Genomic DNA, 21376 nt, shown 5'->3' with positions numbered 1-21376 from the left:
TTATTTGATTTCTCTGTGTGCCTCTGTGATGTCCTGTCCTTGACCCTGTATATGATTTGAATGTATTCTCCGTGTCATTTTCTTAATCATGTGAGATTGTATTTCAGAGTTTGCTTAGTCTCAGAAATCCCAAACCTAGTTTACGCTGGAACGTGGTTTACATTCTGGGAGTCTTGCTAGTCTTGTGTGACTAAAATATAGAAAATACATTTCCCACAATCCTGAACGAGTTCTGACTGACTGATTTTCCTTATGAACTGTAACTCAGTAAAATCTTAATTGCATGTTGCGTTGATATTTTGGTTCAGTATACAACCAGTTAGCAAGTCAAATGTCCTAGTTCCCGACTAGCACGTCAACGCGGCATTCTATCCAATCTATATTGGGCAAGCGCAAGAATGTTTTATTTGGTTGCGATTATGTATCTTCTTCAAGGTGACAGTTCGCAAAAACGAGTGTTAAGTGTTTCATTGTTGCGACAAACTGGAGTTTGTGTTGAGTCAAATGAGGGAGAGGACGGAGTGTTATCTGTGCACAGAGGAAAGGAGGAGGAGGAGTAGACTAGGGGTTGTCTTGGGCGGGGTTTCCCTCAAATTTCAACTCTGCTCATGAGACGACTGTCTGCTCAGGAGGTCGGATGAACATAACCCAGTCCCAGTCGTCTGGAACCGTATGTATCAGATCGGAATTTATGGATGCCAAATGTGTTTGTTCTAATTTGCACATTTTGTCTTGTGAGTGCTGCTATTTCAGTGTGTTTCTATCGGCATTTGACCATGTACTGGCTGAGGTAGTAGTTTGTGCTGTTGGTTGGGTTATGACATTGCCTGCTATGGAGATGACTGCGCAAACTACTGCCTTGCTAGTGCTGGTATTCCACTTCAAGCCGAGGAGTTTCCTGTTTATTCGTTTTGAAAAAGGTAAAGCTAAATCTATGTTAGTTGTAACAGCTACGTTGTTACATTGTAACTGTGGAAGTACTGTATTGTTGCAACAATCTTTCCGTTTTGCCTTACAGCTCCAGAGGTGGCAGTAAGTGGTAGCGATTGGAATTTTTAACTCAAATAAAATCATTTTCTTTCAAGGTGTAAAAAGCTGCTTGTGTCTAATTTTTTTGCATGTCACATATCATTGATGAACTACAGCTTTTTGGAAATAATTTTTTATATCCTTAATTTCTTTGATCTGGTTGCCTTTTTAATTTCATATTATCTAGGCTATCATGTATGGTTTTACAGGGAAATGCATGCAAGTGCCTTTTTTTTTCTCGATTGGTTTGAGATACTAATTTTCAAAAAAAGTTGATTGTACACCAGGGATAAAAATGTGGACCAAAAAGTCATATTTTGTATAGATATTGAGTTTCACCCTGAGGCAAAGTGGCTGCTGTCTCTCCAATCTGGAAAGCATGTAGGTCACGCTTTTGCTATATGATCGGCGAGAGCTGTGACGTGGCGCCCCTACTGCCCACTGGTAAAACTGGAACTGGCCTGATACAGCCTGCAGGCAGGCTACATTTATGGCTAACCATAACGTCCTTTGTTGATGTTTAGCATACCATCGGTCACTGGAGGGAGAGAGAGCAATATTGCAACACGTGACATCTTATTGTAAGCAAACCATCTAGAGTAGAGGTTCTTAAACTCGGTCCTCAGGACCCCAAGGAGTGCACTAATCATTAAGCTTTGATCATTTGAATCAGCTGTGTAGTGTTAGGTCAAAAAACTAAAACGTGCACCCCTTGGGGACCCGGGGCCAAGTTTGGGAAACGCTGGTCTAGAGGCAGGTGGCCAAGTTTATCCAAGGCACGTTGATAGAAAATGTGCAGTGTTGTTCCTTTGGCACCACTGACTGACCTCGCAATCTGACTCACTTAAGTCATCATCAGACTGCCTGACGTGCCACAGACACAGTTGCAGTATTTTGGCTACAGTATGTACTACAGAGAGCCTACACACATGAACCACGTGGCCAATGCAGCTCAGCACAGGGCTTTACCATTGTCTCTCTAAAAACAGAGTTGTGACTGGTTGGTTGCTGATATGGGTCATGCATTGTGAGTTACCCTCTTAAACCCTAGCTAGCTGCTGTCCAACTGCACCCAGTAGCATCTGCCTGTGCTGTGCTGAGCCCTGAATCAGTATGGCAGCCAAGTCTTGTGATGGAGGGGGGTGGGGACTGGAATGGGTAATGCGTTTTTGATAGGCTGCAGTAGCAGGCTGCAAGCCCCAGTCTGAAACTGTGCAGGCTGAAGTCCTCTAGCAGGAGTTCAGATTCAGAGCTGCCAGCCTCAGCCAAGACAGAGCCTGTGTCTAAAATGGCACCCTATATAGTGCACTACTTTTTGACCAGAGCCCTATCGGCCATGGACAAAAGTAGTGCACTTTATAGGAAATAGGATGCCAGCGTCAGCCCACACAGAGATACTGTGTTTTGCTCTCCTTTGTGAAGCTGCTGTTCTGACTGAAGATTGGGTCCTACTACACTTGACCTTCCTACATTGACACGCTGCAATATTTATGGGCTCACCATTTATCATACATTACGGTGCTGGCAGATATATGTTCATTTTTAGGGCACCATTTTCGCCAGAACCTTTTAGTAATAGAGCTTTGGAAGGATCGATAGTGTGTGGAGAATTCTGCAGGGCCAGGACTGCCTGCCTCCTTTTATTGCCAAGATGGTTATGTCATCCAGTCCTCTTCAGAGAGAGCTTACACATGGGTATCAACAATATTGAACACTGGTGTGCTGATCTTTCCTTTACTGATTCAGTTGGCTGCGCCATGCCAGGAAACATAATCAGCAATAAAATCAGCACTAATATAACGTGGCAGAAGTTAGAAATAACCAACCAAAAGACATTGTGAAAGCAATCAAATACTTTCTGCCTCAGCTTTCCCAGTGATGGCAAACTAAAGTGTGTGAAGTAAAGATCAGTCAGAATGAGGCAGTGCGGGTAGCTATAGGGTACTGTAGGAGTTATGGACAGCCTCTCCAGCTCAGCCTATCCAGCCCCAGTCATCCATCTTGTGTGGACGTTCACATTTGAGTCGGGCTGCAGATAAGTCAGCTTCGTTCCGTTCAGACCCCAAGGCAATAAATTAGAGCCCATTCCCTGTGGAAAATCAGCCTGCTCCCTCCTATGATTATGATCACATCTGCACCCTGGAACAGAACCATCTACCGCTGCCTCCCCTGCTACACCTTCTGATGGACCGGACTGGAGGATCTGCCTCTTGGTGTGTAAACTAAACATTCTCTACATTCCCCACATGCCTTTGCATTGCTAACAACACTGTAACATTATAGTCAAAAGGAAAGTTGTCCTGAAAGCACAGACAAAAGGAAAGACAGGACAGGCGGCACTTCAAAACTCCAACAAAGACATGACGTCCACAAATGTTTCACTTTTTAGAGCTTTTCGCTTTCTCTGGCCCTGTACCCCAAAATATCGAAACCCTTATAGGTTTCAACATTGGTTTCAAGCATTAACTATAATATAGCGCAACTTCAACAGTGGGACTGTAACACTTGCTGTAAAGGCCCGATTCAAATGTAGGAAATGTACACCTTTCCTGCACTCACCTTTCCTACGCACTTCTCAGTAGTTGGTGTTCAGATTTATAGAACTACTGCTCAACCCTTATCGTATTCAGCGCACACAAGGGAACCTCGCCTTCAAAATCCCTTTACCCACCTGCATAAGGTAAGTCTGAATACCAACTACTGAGAAGTGCGTAGGAAAGGCGTGAATAGGAAAGACATACATTTACTTAGTCTGAATCGGGCCCATAGCGCACATGCCTCACATGTGACTGTGCCCCCCTCCCTCACTCTGCTCCCATTTCCTCTAGCTGGGGGACTCAAAATATCTATCCAGTTTCCCTATACAGTCATTGATTCAGTTATTGATTGTGAGGTGCCTACTGCCTGCCTGGGTGTACCTGTACCCTCATTGCATTCACAGCGGCAGGCAGGGATGATGAGAATCGACCCTTGCCTTGCTTAGTCAGCTAGCTACTCCCTTGGTTCTGTTCTCTGCTGTGGAGCTATGTGACGACCTTGGAAAAACAATTCACCCAGACGAGAGTGACTGACTATGTCATCGCTGTTAAACAATCTGGACCACACACGCATGGGGGGAGTAGGAGTGGATTGCCAGATCAATGCTGGTCTGACTGTATGGGAATGGGTGGGGTAAGGGTTATGGACCAGATGGCTCTCAGACTCCTGCAGAGGACTTGGGAGTGTCAGACTCCCACTACAGCACTTTGATATCCAATATAGATTGTCTGTGTGCGTATGTACATGGGTGGATGGGTGTGTGTGCATATTTTAATCACTACTCAAGGATAGGATAATGTGGTCTGATAATAACAATACAGTATAATGGCCACTGCTGCTCCATAACTCAAGGTTACTTACGTAACCCCAGTTCTACGAGAATATGAGTGAGATGTCACACTATGGGATTTGCCTGGGCGTGTCCAGAGGTTTGAAGTATCCAATCACACAGCGTCTGTTGTGACAGACAACTCGAGTGGCGAATGAGGTAAGCCCCTCTCCTCCATAAACGTAGCCACTCGCCCGCCAACTGGTCATTGTCAAGCATGCCTCTCTTCCTTGTGCTCTTGCAAGCAGGGAAAAGTGGTAAGACATCTCACTCATATTCTCATAGTAACCTTGTGTTCTATTTCAAATTCTCGTTTTGATATCTAACTATGGGATATGGCCAACTCCTGTAACACAGACATGCTCTCCGAGGGTAGTACCAACAGCATTGCTCCAAAGAAGGTGCAGTGACATCAAGTCGGTAAAGACCTCAAAAGTATGAGGGGTGGCCACACATAAAAAAAAATGCAAATCTCCCATAAGGAGATGCCTTAAAAACAGTGCCCAAGAGGTAGCCTTCTGAGCTGTAACTATTGCTATTAAATTGTCCAATACAATATCCTCCACTATCCAAAGATAGTCATTAATAAGGTAGGGGGCCTCCCGTTACAGAAAAATGCAGAGGTCGTTGCCGCTGTAGCGCAATACTCTTGCTTTTATCCAAGAAAATGCGCTGGGCGCCTGCTGGACACAAATGGTGGAGACAATCTACTTCTGTAAACGGTAAGAGCGGTGGGTGTAACCACAAGCTCCAGCCTGCTACAAGACGGTTGCCGCTGACCCTAGGCATAAAGGAGGTGTTTGGGTACCAAGGTATCCAGGAAGACCCCGGGGCAAACTGAAGGCACGAACGGTGGGCTGACAGTGCGTGCAGCCCACTCACTTGCTTTGCAGGCATAAGATAGATGGCAAAGCTGGTTAGAATATAAAGATTACAATTCAACACTTTCCAGCGGCTCAAAAGGCTGCCATGGGAAAGCCTCAAGCACAATAGACTGTCCCATGTGACGGGCTAAAGGCTTGGAGACTGGTTTTGCGTAAGCAACGCACACCCTCAAAAACGACACAACAGAGTGTTACCCTACTGTGTAACAAGACCTGCATGACAGGCGAGATAGCAATTCATTGGACCTTTGGAGATCTTCCCTCTGTTTCCTAGGGATGATCTACAGTTGAAGTCAGAAATTTATATACACTTAAGTTGGAATCATTAAAACTCGCTTTTCAACCACTCCACAGATTTCTTGTTAACAAACTATAGTTTTGGCAACTTGGTTAGGACATCTACTTGTACATGACACAAGTCATTTTTCCAAAAATTACAGACAGATTATTTCACTTATAATTCACTGCATCACAATTCCAGTGGGTCAGAAGTTTACATACACTGTGCCTTTAAACAGCTTGGAAAATTCCAGAAAAGTATTTCATGGCTTTAGAAGCTTCTGATAGGCTAATTGACATAATTTGAGTCAATTGGAGGTGTACCTGTGGATGTATTCCAAGGTCTACCTTCAAACTCAGTGTGTCTTTGCTTGACATCATGGGAAAATCTAAAGAAATCAGCCAAGACCTCAGACAAAAAAATTGCAGACCTCCACAAGTCTGGTTCATCCTTGGGAGCAATTTCCAAACACCTGCAAAGTACCACTGTTCATCTGTACAAACACTAGTACACAAGTATAAACACCATGGGACCACACAGCCATCATACCGCTCTGGAAGGAGACGCGTTCTGTCTCCATTTCGCTCCTCCTTAGGTGTGAAAAGTGAAATTCAATCTCAGAACAACAGCAAAAGACCTTGTGAAGATGCTGAAGGAAACAGGTACAAAAGTATCTATATCCACAGTAAAATGAGTCCTATATCGACATAACCCGAAAGGCCGCTCAGCAAGGAAGAAGCCACTGCTCCAAAACCGCCATAGAAAAAGCCAGACTACGGTTTGCAACTGCACATAGGGACAAAGATTGTACTTTTTGGAGAAATGTCCTCTGGTCTGATGAAACAAAAATAGAACTGTTTGGCCATAATGACCATCGTTATGTTTGGAGGAAAAAGGGGGAGGCTTGCAAGCTGAAGAACACCATCCCAACCGTAAAGCACAGGGGTGGCAGCATCATGTTGTGGGGGTGCTTTGCTGCAGGAGGGACTGGTGCACTTCACAAAATTGATGGCATCATGAGGCAGGAAAAGTATGTGGATATATTGAAGCAACGTCTCAAGACATCAGTCATGAAGTTAATGCTTGGTCGCAAATAGGTCTTCCAAATGGACAATGACCCCAAGCATACTTCCAAAGTTCTGGCAAAATAGCTTAAGGACAACAAAGTCAAGGTATTGGAGTGGCCAACACAAAGCCTTGACCTCAAATCCTATAGAAAATTGGTGGGCAGAACTGAAAAAGCATGTGAGAGCAAGGAGGCCCACAAACCTGACTCAGTTACACCAGCTGTCAGGAGCTTCTGACCCACTGGGAATGTGATTCAAGAAATAAAATATGAAATAAATCATTCTCTCTACTATTATTCTGACATTTCACATTCTTAAAATAAAGTGGTGATCCTAACGGACCTAAAACAGGGAATTTTTACTAGGATTAAATGTCAGGAATTGTGAAAACGGAGTTTAAATGTATTTGGCTAAGGTGTATGTAAACTTCCGACTTCAACTGTATGTAGGTCACACCAGTTCTCCAAAATGCATCGCGATGTTTTACCAAACAGCGGGCGTGTGGGAGGGGCACTGGTACTCTGGACCATGAAAAGGTCTTGAGTAGCCGGCTTGTCGCAGGCAAATCTCTGCTATAGGCAAGTTGTTCAAGTCGCAGTAACTGTCTCTTATCCACACGCTGTGAGCATTAGAGTCTGCTGCTAGTTGCTTAGCCACAGAGCCAGTCTTTCCGTTTATAACACTCAGATTGAAATGATCGTATTACTTTCTGTCCCTTCCTTTGATTAAAGTCCCTAAAATCAGGTGTTGGTCTTCCATTCCCTATCACCCCTTAGAAAATCCAACTTTGAAAACTGTTTCAGATGCAATGTGTTAGCCATCCTGATCAGTTTACTTCAGCTAGCAGCAAATCGAGCATAACCACCAAAAGGCGGCAGATGACGTGTGAAGAGATGACACGTGAAGTCCATCCATTACTTTTTACACGCCAATATGCATTATTTGAGAACAATGAAAATGAATGGGACATATTGACACATGAAAGGCATTGAAATTCTGCCTGCCTTTCGCCGTCCGTTAGCTGGCAGTAAAAAAGTAAAAACAAGCTAGCGCAAGTCATGTCAATGCCTTGCATTGAGTTTGAAGGGGCGGGAGAAAGACACATGGCTCGGCTCTTTCCCCTGGCATCCTTGCGCATTTTGTACCAGATCACCGCAAATTTGGGATGTACTAGAAATCGATTTTATCATGCAGAAAAAAACATGAAAATGACTAAATTATTGATAGAATGTATATGCTTTTTTTTCATACATTTTCACAGGATAGACACTTGCCGGCAAGGAGTCTGGATGTGAGGAATCACGGAAAGACAAATTGAGAGCCCTGGTATCAGAACAGCCAGACAGTCGACCTCCTCCCTCCTTCCAGACAGGTCTCCAGCACTCCAGCTGTCTGCTCCCCCAGGGGGCCAATCCTCCCTGCATGCCACACAGGGCTCACCAAAGCGCTGCTCTACTCGGGAATCAATCACCACCTTCCATCTGTCTATAGAAAAACGTCTAGTGCCATCTGGTAATTGAGCCCTAAACACTCGAGACACAAAGGCTTCCTATACGAGTCCTGTGTAGAATGTACTGTATCCATCTGATTTACATAATGTAGGTCTATCTAAATCTGTTGTTGTAGATATACACAATGGTACGTTGTGTTGATGTGTGTACCCTTTGTACATTTATTTTTACTTATAACATTTACAAGAAAAGAGGCTTTGGAATGATGGCTCACACAGCATTTTTTATAAATTGTAAAAGCAATCCTTAATTTTTTACACTGCATTTACGTTTTGAAAACATTACGAATTCCCGTTTAATTCATTTAGTGTTTTTTGGAGTTACAAAAAATGTCCAACATATACAGTATTACAAAGGATAGACTTGTTTCCGACTTGTCTTTTTACATTGTACTGTATTTACAATTCTTTTTTACATTCTGCATGAGTCTCTTTCTGTATTGTTTTGAGCGAGTCAGTCATAGAGCAGTTGAGTACAGTTTGTGTAATCAAAACAGAAACACTTTGAAACAGCTTGAAAAGAAACATGCTAACAAAGGTAAACAGTGGTAAGAGTTAACATGGAATATATGCATGACTAGATACTGATTTGACTGGATTAGAAACCGCGGTTGTAGACGTCAACACCTCCCTAAAAACGTTTTTTAAACAACTCAGATAGGAATCCACTGAAAACGCCACAGACACATCTTGCAAGTCCCAAGTTCTGACATCATTAGTGACTGTATGGGTTTATCTTTAGAGCATCAGTGTCATCAGTAGAGGTCCTACGTGAGGTGGAATGCCTATTAATGTAGCTCCTGACTGATCATCCAGCAGACATTGTCAGCCCACTGTATAGAATAAAGAATATACATACTACATCACTGAAGTGCATCAAGCATTTAAATAGATGCTAGTTCCATCCTCTGATCCATAAAAGGGAAAAAGGTGGGAACCCAAAACACTGTACATCCTTCATACTGTATCTGAACAGAAATTGATTCAGGTCAACGCCATAAATGGTTAGTTTGCAGAGTATCGGTTCAAGCAAAGTGTAAATACCAGACTGCACAACAACACAAGGATACAGGATAAAATACACTCTAACAGAGAAAACATTCTGTTCAACATCCGGCATGAGAATCAGTCACATAGCTCCCTGAGTTGTGTGACATAGGAACAGTAAACTACAAGTAAACATCATTTCAAAACGACCAAAAAAAACAGAGGGCAACAGTTTCATTCCAACATTCCAATGCATCTTGTGTTTCTCCTAAACACTTCCTAATACATGTATCTGATGTAACTCTAGCCTTTAAGGTCTGAATGTTCATTTGAGAGATACACACTTGTTGTAACTTGAACTTTTGATTAAATCAAGCATTTGTTTCAAGATAAAATGACACAACCATGTCTCAAGTAAATATTCTGCCCTCACAACATTCAGTAAACCATTTATACTTATGTCATATTCATGTAATATATGACAGATAGGGGACTTTCCCCTAATACAGGGATGGGCAACTATCAACTCTCCTTTTGAACGCCCTTTGATCAAATATGTTGTTTTTTTTTGGGGGGGGGGGGACTCAGTGGGGGTCTCAACTTACTGTTGAGAGTTAAAATAGTAAAATACACATGGTGCAATTTAAGAAATTTGGTTGTGCATCAACAGTTTTTATCTTGTTATTTCAGAGTCAGTAAATTAGCCAACGACAGCTAAATTAGCTGGCTGCTAAACTATATAAACTTATTATGGTCGAAATTATCATCAGTGGGCCCCGATTGACTTTGTGAAATCAGTCAGTTATCATATTAAAAACTGCAAACTGTGTGGAATTGCAGCAAACTTGCTTTAGAACTGCAACATTTTCTCTACACCCCATAGCAAAATTTGTAGATTCTCAAAATGAACTCTAAACTTTTTTTAAAATCTCCGCTCTCGAGGGGGGGGACTAAAATGTTTTGTGTGTATGCGAGCGCAACTGTTGCCCATCCCTGCCATTATACAATGTTGAACAGAGCTAGACTAAGCCATACTAGTATGAAAACTAATGACATGACATTATTTAAGTAAAGAATGGCACATGCACAGTACCTATGCAGTGTCATATTTCTAAAGTAAACAAGCTCGCAACACAGGATGATGCTGACATGTATTTGACATACAGAAAAAATGCACAGGTGAAACAGGGACAAGGGATTGGATCTCTTGTTTAAAACAAACCAAAAGCATGAGGTAGATGTTTCACTATTCTGTATCAAATGTAGGGTTGCAAAGCTACCAGTAATTTACCAAAGTTACCACAATCTTCAGTAATTTTGATAATTCACAGAAAATCTTTCACAATCTATCATAACTTTGGTAATTGATACTAGAACTGTAAAAAAATATATCATATAGTATTAATTTGTTTTATCTGTGTCCATATTGTGCAAGGGTTTCTAGTAGATAGATCTTATGGTTCAAGAGAAAATAGCCTAATTAATGAAAAAAAAGCATCTAATCAACAACATAATTTTTTTCAATTATAAACTGGGCGGTTGAGCCCTGAATGCTGACTGGCTGAACGCTGTGGTATATCAGACCGTATACCACGGGTATGATTAAAAATAAATATTTTCTCTTCTAATTACTTTGGTAACCAATTTATAATAGCAATAAGGCTCGGCAGTGCTTTGTGGTAGAGTATATGGCCAAAATACCATGGCTAAGGGCTGTATCCAGACACTCTGCTCTGCGTTGTGCTTAAGAACAGCCATTAGCTGTGGCATATTGGCCATATACCACATCCCCTTGGGTCTTATTGCTTAACTATACCATGGCATTGTTGAATACTTGTTTCTGATTGGCATTCTAGAGCATGCGTCATTTCCCTATAAAGGCACGGTATATCAACACCATAAAATTCAATGGCTATAGTTCACTCTTACATGTTTTGTTTGAGCTGCTTTTGAAAGCAAAAGTCGAATTGAAAACATTATTGGCATTGTTGAATTCGATTTTCATAATAGCAAGCTAGGACTGATGGTTTGGTTAGCTAAACAAACACGTCTGTTTGGTTATCACGGCAACTTGAACACATTTCTGGCAAATGTGTTAAAGTATAGCTATGGTATAAAACGGATAATCAACTCGGGGCTCTATGCGTTCTCTGGGAAATTATCCAACTCCATGGAAGGTCAGTTTACTCCGCTATCGCGTCTTGGAACACACCTTCCACGTTGTTCATTATTGTTTTGCATAGAACGCATAGCCCTTCGTTGATTATCCCTCTGCAACTCTTCCAACTGACTTTTTTTTCACAACTGACACCAGTTTGAAGCCAATAAATACATAGTAATTAAAATAAAAGTTTGTAAAATATTTTATAAAAATAAAGATATTTAATGCTGTAACCCTCATTAAACACCAATGGTATTCTCTAAATATATATTTAGGATAATGTTTTTACAGCTTTCTCATTCTATACTTTATCTTATTCAATTATTTCATATATTGTACATGTGATAAAGCCACACAGAGGGCCAGAGATTATTACAGACCCCTGTGATAATCAGATGTACCCAAAATGGCCACTAAATGTCTTGTGATGGATAGGATAAAATCCTTGAAAGATACCAAAAAAACATAGAAAGTTCCCAGTAATATACATGCCGTTTGCAACCCTAATCGAGTGTGAAGATGTGTCCCTTCATATCCTTTAAGTAAATTCAGATTCAGGAGTACAGCAATGACAAAGAAAATACAAACCGATCAAAATGGAGAAAAGTTAAACAGTCACTGGCAATAAAACCAGTCTGACTTCATTCATTTTACACTTGGAGAGGAACACCCAAACCATGGTTCTGAAAGCCATAGTATGTTTGTGGTAGGATTGTACAGTCTAGGTCAGAAGAGTCAGTCATTTTGCTAGTCATATATATTTTTATTATTTCCTAGCTGTCAAAATGTGGTTAAAAAAAAAGTCCTCTATCCATCGTTTTTGGAATTTGATGCTCCCTGACTGTCTAGCTTTCATTTTGGTGATTATTAGCCAGTTGAACACAGTCAAGAAACTGTATAAAATGTAGGTCCATTATCATTTCTAAACATAAAACCGATTTTTACTAAAACCACCCTTAGGCCAGATTGTATGTTTGACACCCTTAGTCTAGGTCAGTGACTTGTGGATGGTTGACTTTAGTCAGAAAAGACACACGGAACATCATAGGAACAAAACAGGTTCCATAACGTATACTGTACACACAACTCAAACAGGGTATATAACTGAAATCTATATCTAAAATCCATTCATGTTTAAGCTTATTTACATGTTCATAATCAGTAATATATTAACAATAGCTCATCTAAATAGGCTAAAAACCAACACCATAAAGCACTGCACTTCGAAAGACGGTTCCTTTGCCCTTCATTTAAAATTGTCCTATGCGATATCCAAAAGAGTAGGATCACCTTTGTGAAAGCTATAGCCTTCCATTGTAACAGAAAATATTTGGCTATGCAGAAACCATAGCCTACTCAAAAGTTTAAAATACATGGCCCTTATAGGTCTTTGACTCCAGAATTGTCAATTTTTCATTTGCAGCACAGAAACAAAAGAAGAAACTGAAGGTACTGTATATTGTAACATCCTGAGAATTTCCTTTCACAAGAGAGAAGCACAATCACGCTACCCTGTACTGTACAACAACCAGGTGCCATTTTGCTTCCCCAGGAAAACAATCCAGGATTAAGCACTGTGTGAGCACCACGACATTGATTTAAGGAAAGGGGGGTTATGATAGATGGGAGAGGGGGAGCAGCCTGTCTAGAGTCCCATGGTGGGTGGTTAGCTGGGCCTCAGCTAGGTCTGCCACTTGGGAGAGTGCCTAAAATTGCATCCCATACCCTATATAGTGCACTACTTTCTATGGACTTGGCTAAAAGTAGTGCAGTGCACTATATAGGGAATAGGGTGCCATTTCGGACACAGCCTATGTCTTGAGTCCCATGGTAGGTGCTGGCGAGCTGGGCCTGGACTAGGTCTGCCGGTTTCCGTACATCAGAGGGATGATGTAGACGGAGATGTCATCTCCAGAGCCCAGCCGGTCGTTGGCTATCCTCCAGCCTCGGTCCTTCAGAACCCCCCGCGCCCTCATGACCAGGTCCTGAGCTGCCATCGTGTACCTGGAGCAAAATGGAAGAGACAAAGGACAGTATACAGAGACATAAAGCAGACAGCTAGTTGTGTTAATCTCCAGTGTGTGTACAAATAGCAAGAGAATAATGACATGACAACCTACCATTCAGAAAGTCTTTAAACGCTTCCACTAGCCACCTGAAGCGAACTTACTAATCCCCAAACTAAGAAAGCCTTGAAGGGGTAGGACATTTCGGAAACGATTTGAATGTTTTTCCTGTTTTGATTACTTAAATCAACCCCCATGCCATGGCATCCTCAAGAAAGGAATCTTTCCATTACTAGTCTCACAAGCTCTTCATCAACTTCAGAAAGTACTTATCCAAATGTTTAGAAAAGTGTGTAATTACGACAAGATAACAACGGTCATCCTCTCCAAATAAGAGCAGGGTGAGTGGAAGTTCAGGCTTGTGACTACAATATTTATCTCTCTATCTGACTGGGGGCAGCAGCTGTGCTACAGTAGAATGAACGCAACATGCCTATGCTGGTCATCAGGGTCACAGTTGGCCAGGAAGCAGGTGACTGCCTCGGCAACCTCCTGGTTGGAGAGAACGTCCCACAGCCCGTCTGTCCCCATCACCAGGACGTCATCCGCCCCGTGTTCGTACTGAGTCAGAGGGTAAACTTTGACCTGTGGATGGGCATAGAGGGAGGTAATGGTTATGTTATTCCAGAGAGAAGATCAGAGGCACATCCTGTCTGTAAATCATTTGTAACATGTCTCTACCACTATAAAATCAAAGTTTATTGGTCACGTACACAGTTCAGCAGATGATGTTGCGGGTCCAGCGAAATGCTTATGTTACTAGCTCCTAACAATGCAGTAAAATGTCACAGTACGCAATATTAAAACGTATACAAAAAAATTATCAAAATGCCAGAATAAATTCAATTAACAACTAAATAGCACTGTAACAGTAATCCAAATGCAATCTATACATATATACACATGATGTACTAAGAATAATATGTACAGCAGTAGATAGAGGGGGTTATGAATCCAGTGTAGAAATAAATATGCAGTGTGTACAAACAGTGTAACTAAAATGCAATGTACAGTAGTAGAAACATTAGAATGAGCTACAGTTGAAGAAGTCAGAAGTTTACAATACACCTTAGCCAAATACATTTAAACTCAGTTTTTCACAATTCCTGATAATTAATCCTAGTAAAAATTTAGTTGAGAACAAGTACTCATTTACAACTGCGACCTGGCCAAGATAAAGCAAAGCAGTGCGACACCAACAACAACAGAGTTACACATGGAATAAACAAACACACAGTCAATAACACAATAGGAAAAAAAGTATATGTACAGTGTGTGCAAATGAGGTAAGATAAGGGCAATAAATAGGCCATAGTGGCAAAATAATTACAATTTAGCAATTAAACACTTGAGTGATAGATGTGCAGAAGATGAATGGGCAAGTAGAGATACTGGGGTGCAAAAAACAGTATGGGGATGAGGTTGTTGGATGGGCTATTTACAGGTGCAGTGATCTGACAGCTGGTGCTTAAAGTTAGTGAAGGAGATATGAGTCTCCAGCATCAGTGATTTTTGTTCCAGTCATTTGTTCCAGTCATTGGCAGCAGAGAACTGGAAGGAAAGGCGGCCAAAGGAGGAATTGGCATTGGGGGTGACCAGTGAAATATACCTGCTGGAGCCCCTGCTACGGATTGGTGCTGCTATGGTGATCAATGAGCTGAGATAATGCGGGGCTTTACCTAGCAAAAGACAGGTCTGACTTAGGTCAGTTAGGATCACCACTTTATTTTAAGAATGTGAAATGTCAGAATAATAGTAGAGAGAAATATTTCTTTCAGCTTTTATTTCTTTCATCACATTCCCAGTGGGTCAGAAGTTTACATACACTCAATTAGTATTTGGTAGCATTGCCTTTAAATTGTTTAACTTGGGTCAAACATTTCGGGTAGCCTTCCACAAGCTTCCCACAAAAGGTTGGGTACATTTTGGCCAATTCCTCCTGACAGAGCTGGTGTAACTGAGTCAGGTTTACAGACCTCCTTGCTCGCACACGCTTTTTCAGTTCTGCCTACAAATTATCTATAGGATTGAGGTCAGGACTCTGTGATGGCCACTCCCATACCTTGACTTTGATGTCCTTAAGCCATTTTCCCACAACTTTGGAAGTATGCTTGGGGTCATTGTCCATTTGGAAGACCCATTTGCAACTCATGTCTTGAGATGTTGCTTCAATATATCCACATAATTTTTCTTCCTCATGATGCCATCTATTTTATGAAGTGCACCAGTCCCTCCTGCAGCAAAGCACTCCGCACAACATGATGCTGCCACCCCCCTGCTTCATGGTTGGGATGATGTTCTTCGGCTTGCAAGCATCCCCCTTTTTCCTCCAAACATAACAATGGTCATTATAGCCAAACAGTTCTATTTTTGTTTCATCAGACCAGAGGACATTTCTCCAAAAAGTATGATCTTTGTCTCCATGTGTAGTTGCAAACCGTAGTCTGGCTTTTTTTATGGCGGTATTGGAGCAGGGGTTTCTTCCTTACTAAGCGGCCTTTCAGGTTATGTCGATATAGGACTCGTTTTACTGTGGATATAGATACTTTTGTACCTGTTTCCTCCAGCATCGTCACAAGGTCCTTTGCTGTTGTTCTGGGATTGATTTGCACTGATTTGCACTACGTTCATCTCTAGGTGACAGAATGCGACTCCTTCCAGAGCGGTATGACGACTGCGAGGTCCCATGGTGTTTATACTTGTGTACTATTGTTTGTACAGATGAACGTGGTACCTTCAGGCGTTTGGTTGCTCCCAAGGATGATCCAGACTTGTGGAGGTCTACAATTATTTTTCTGAGGTCTTGGTTTATTTCTTTTGATTTTCCCATGATGTCAAGCAAAGATGCACTGAGTTTGAAGGTAGGCCTTGAAATACATCCACAGGTACACCTCCAATTGACTCAAATGATGTCAATTAGCCTAGCAGAAGCTTCTAAAGCCATGACATAATTTTCTGGAATTTTCCAAGCTGTTTAAAGGCACAGTCAACTTAGTGTATGCAAACTTCTGACCCACTGGAATTGTGATACAGTGAATTATAAGTGAAATAATCTGTCTGTAAACAATTGTTGAAAAATGACTTGTGTCATGCACACAGTAGATGTTCTAACTGACTTGCCAAAACTATAGTTTGTTAACAAGAAATGTGTGGAGTGGTTGAAAAACGAGTTTTAATGACTCCAACTTAAGTGTATGTAAACTTCGAAAACACATTTACTGGAAGGACTAACTGAATTTTGGCAAAATCTGTTTTTTTATGTCCACATTTTCCAAAAACTCAAGATTCAATGATGTCTGCAGAAAAAATGGGATGTCAGCTATGACATGGCACAACAACTTTGAAAAAATATATTTTGGTTATTGAACTACAATAAATGAAGTGGATGCTACTCTACACACTGACTATTATTTTAATGAGCTCTGCCCCCAAACAAGATCAAATTTGGTTGGTCCAGACCAAATCTGAACCATTCATAGACGTCTAAGTTTCACAAGTTTGGACATCAAAGTACAGCACAGTAGAGCTCAGTAGAGTACAGTAGAGTACAATATAGTGTACTCAACTCATGTGCTCTACTGTACAGTACTACCCTCTACTGCGCTGTCTAAACTTGTGAACCCAAATGTGGTTTGTCGCTACTATGATTTCCCATTGTAGCCATTTCAATTGCATGAATTTTGGGAAATTCCATTACAGATTTGGTAAAGGAATTGAGTTTTAAATCACTTAATAATTCATAAACAAAATTGATATGTCTACCTTTACTTATTACTTCTGTGAACTTTCATTTTCCTCCCTCATGAGGATGAGACATTTGAAAAAAATCTTAAAGATATGCAGGTTTTTGGTAAAATAATTTCAAACATTTCTCCAAAACTAAATATAAGTTAATATTAGTTGGCAGGAGTCTTCAAACATTTTTAGGATGTTTTGATGCATTTCTAATACCTTAAGACTTTTCTAGTACCGGTAGATGTTTTCTAAAACCCATTTTCCATCTGTTTGACCAGAAATCAAAGCCTTTGCTTATTCCGAATCTTCAGGATGGAAAATGGTTGAAAAAAGTATATATGCCTTCATTTCTCACAAATATAGACTCTTAGCTTTCATTTGACACCCAATTTGAGATGCTCCTATGAACTTCACGTTGGTGCTCGTGGGTCCTTTTACATGGAAATGACCATATGGTCTTCCTTTCCTTGAGCTTGATCTCATCTTTTATGATAAGACAGCTAGCGCCTGCAGGTTCCACAAAGAGGTCTTCTAACTGTATAGATCAGTGTTACTGTGCCCGTTACCTCTGCTACAGCACACTCTTTATGTATCTTCTGGAAAATATGGCGCTGACAGAGAGGGCTGCCTTGCTTCTAGTCCTTAGGAAACTTTGCAGTATTTCGTTTTTTGATGTATACATTGTTAGCCCAGAAAATCTTAAGTGTTATTACATACAGCCAGGAAGAACCATTGGATATCAGAGCGATGTCAACTTACCAGCACTACGACCAGGAATACGACTTTCCCGAAGCGGATCTTTTCTCCGAACCACGCAGGGAATTTGAACTGATTCCAGAGGCTGACCCAAAACAACGCCGCCGAAGAAGAGGCAGACGGAGTGGTCATCTGGCCAGACTTCGGAGGCGCGCACGCTACCCACTGCTTCCAAGTACATTACTCGCTAATATCCAGTCTCCAGATAACAAGGTCAACGAAATTAAGGCAAGGGTTGCTTTCCAGAGAGACATCAGGGATTGTAGCATACTCTGTTTCACGGAAACATGGCTCTCTCGGGATATGCTGTCGGAGTCGGTACAGCCACCTTGATTCTTTGTGCATCTCGCCGACAGGAATAAACAGTAGGGCGGGGGTGTATGTTTCATGATTAATGTCTCATGGTGTAATTGTAACAACATACAGGAACTCAAGTCCTTTTGTTCATCTGACCTAGAATTCCTCACAATCAAATGCCGACCATATTATTTCCCAAGGGAATTCTCCTCGGTTATTGTCACAACCGTGTACATCCCCCCTCAAGCCGATACCACGACGGCCCTCAAGGAACTTCACTGGACTTTATGCAATCTGGAAACTATATATCCTGAGGCTGCATTTATTGTAGCTGGGGATTTTAACAAAGCAAATTTGAGAACAAGACTAACTCAATTCTATCAGCATACTGACTGTAGCACTCGCACTTGTAAAACACTGGATCACTGATACTCTAACTTACGCAATACATACAAGACCCTTCCCCGCCCTCCTTTCGGAAAATCTGACCACGACTCCATTTTGCACCTCCCTTCCTATAGGTAGAAACTCAAACAGGATGTACCTGTGCTAAGGACTATTCAACGCAGGTCTGACCAATCGGAATCCACACTTAAAGATTGTTTTGATCACGTGGACTGGGAAATGTTCCCGGATAGCCTCAGAGATTAATATTGACATATACGCTGATTCGGTGAGTGAGTTTATAAGGAAGTGTATTGGATTATTAAAACGTACCCTAACCAGAAACCGTGGATAGATGGCAGCATTAGTGCAAAACTGAAAGCGCAAACCACCACATTTAACTATGGAAAGGTGACTGGGAATATGGCCGAATACAAACAGTGTAGTTATTCCCCCCCGCAAGGCAATCAAACAAGCAAAATGTCAGTATAGAGACAAAGTGGAGTCACAATTCAACGGCTCAGACATGAGACGCATGCGGCAGGGTCTACAGACAATCATGGACTACAAAAGGATAACCAACCTCGTCACGGAACCTACGTCTTGCTTCCAGACAAACTAAACACCTTCTTTGCACGCTTTGAGAATAATACAGTGCCACCCGATGCGGCCCGCTACCAAGGACTGTGGGCTCTCCTTCTCCGTGGCAGACGTGAGTAAGACATTTAAACGTGTTAAACCTCGCAAGGCTGCCGGCCCAGACAGCATCCCTAGCCGCGTCCTCAGAGCATGCGCAGACCAGCTGGCTGGTGTGTTTACAGACATATTAAATCGCTCCCTATCACAGTCTGCTGTCCGCACATGCTTCAAGTTGGCAACCATTGTTCCTGTACCCAAGAAGGAAAAGGTTACTGAACTAAATTACTATCACCCCGTAGCACTCACTTCTGTCATCATGAAGTACTTTGAGAGACTAGTCAAGGATCATATCATCTCTACGTAACCGGTCACCCTAGACCCACTTCAATTTGCTTACCGCCCCAGTACTGTAGATCCACAGATGATGCAGTCACAATCACACTGCACGATCCCATCTGGACAAGAAGAATACCTATGTAAGAATGCTGTTCATTGACTAAAGCTCAGCATTCAACACCATAGTACACACCAAGCTGTCCATTAAGCTTGAGGCCCTGGCTCTCAACCCCGCCCTGTGCAATTGGATCATGGACTTCCTGACGGGCCGCTCTCAGGTGGTGAAGGTAGGAAACAACACCTCCACTTCATTGATCCTCAACACTGGGACCCCCCCACAAGGGTGCGTGCTCAGCCCCCTCCTGTACTTCCTGTTCACCCATGACTGCCTGGCCATGCACGCCTCCAACTCAATCATCAAGTTTGCAGACGACACAACAGTAGTGGGCTTGATTACCAACAACGACGAGACAGCCTACAGGGAGGTGAGCTCACTCTGAGTGTGGTGTCAGGACAACAACCTCCAACTCAACGTCAACAAAACAAAGGAGATGATCGTGGGCTTCAGGAAACAGCAGAGGGAGCACCACATCGACAGGACAGCAGTGGAGAAGGTGGAAAGTTAAGTTCCTCGGCGTACACGTCACGACAAACTGAAATGGTCCACACAGACAGTGTGGTGAATAAGGCGCAACTGCGCCTCTTCAACCTCAGGAGGCTGAAGAAATTTGGCTTGTCACCTAAAACCCTCAAACTTTTAAATACACAATTGAGAGCATCCTGTCGGGCTGTATCACCGCCTGGTACAGCAACTGCACCGCCCACAATCGCAAGGCTGTCCAGAGGGTGGTTCAGTCTGCACAACGCATCACCGGGGGCACACTACCTGCCCTCTAGGACACCTACAGCACCCCATGTCACAGGAAGGCCAAAAAGATCATCAAGGACAACAACCACCTGAGCCACTGCCTGTTCACCCCGCTACCATCCAGAAGGTGAGGTCAGTACAGGTGCATCAAAGCTGGGACCGAGAGACTGAAAAACAGTTTCTATCTCGAGGCCATCAGACTGTTAAACAGCCATCACTAACACAGAGAGGCTGCAGCCTACATACAGACTTGAAATCATTGGCCAATTTAATAAATGGATTCACTAATCACTTTAATAATGCCACTTTAATAATGTTTATGTATCTTGCATCACTCATCTCATATGTATATACTGTATTTTATACCATCTATTGCATCTTGCCTATGCCGCTCTGTCATTGCTCATCCATATATTAATATGGATATATTCTTATTCCATTCCTTTACTTAGATTGTGTATTAGGTAGTTGTGGAATTGTTAGATATTGCTGCAGTGTTGGAAGCAGAAGCATTTTGCTACACTCGCAATAAGATTTGCTAACCATGTGTATGTGACCAATAAAATGTGATTTGATCTGGTATAATAAAAAGGCATCCTGCTGCATGTCACACTCCGAGAGCACCAAGTAATGCCCCTGGCTTTGGTCTCCGGACAAAGTGCCATGGTTTTGATGTATTGTTGTATCCATGTGCTGGTAGAGGGAGTACTGTAATGGCAATGACCAAGGGCATTTTGCTATGTTGTTACTCCATAAGAGGCACGTCCTTCACCTCACAAATAGAGTACGAGTCAGTCAATGAACAAACACTGCATGATGACAGTGTTGTAAAAGTGGTTGTGAAAGAATCAAAGACTTATCGCTAATGTATCAATGGTCATCCGTGACATGTTGTTGACCTTATGATCACAAGTCAAAAAGCTATCGGCAGAAAAAGAATGCCTCTGTCTGACTGGAATAACAACCAGTGGGAGAAACAATAAAGAATCTATTTCACAATATACAAGAGA

General features: G+C 42.0%; 1 protein-coding gene across 2 annotated transcripts in view; it reads right to left on the bottom strand.

The window, feature by feature from the left end:
• Nucleotides 1-8341: 8341 nt before the first annotated feature.
• The window catches only part of LOC106560995 (protein phosphatase 1H), a 63789-nt gene continuing 50754 nt past the window's right edge, over nt 8342-21376 (bottom strand). Inside the window, exons 9-10 of one of the 2 annotated variants that reach the window (XR_006757001.1) lie at nt 13406-13936; nt 8342-13289 (exon numbers count right to left, since the gene is read on the bottom strand). Coding sequence is in view for 1 of the 2 variants with exons in the window: in XM_014124510.2 (XP_013979985.1) it covers nt 13142-13289; nt 13785-13936 (300 nt within the window). In the remaining variant the exon portion in view is untranslated. The remainder of the gene's footprint in view (nt 13290-13405; nt 13937-21376) is intronic. The other variant, XM_014124510.2, reaches the window with a different exon arrangement.

The sequence above is a fragment of the Salmo salar genome, chromosome ssa10 (assembly GCF_905237065.1).
Source record: "Salmo salar chromosome ssa10, Ssal_v3.1, whole genome shotgun sequence".
NCBI lineage: Eukaryota > Metazoa > Chordata > Actinopteri > Salmoniformes > Salmonidae > Salmo > Salmo salar.
The sequence above is the reverse complement of the archived record's forward strand: the minus strand, read 5'-3'. Positions and strand labels throughout refer to the sequence as shown.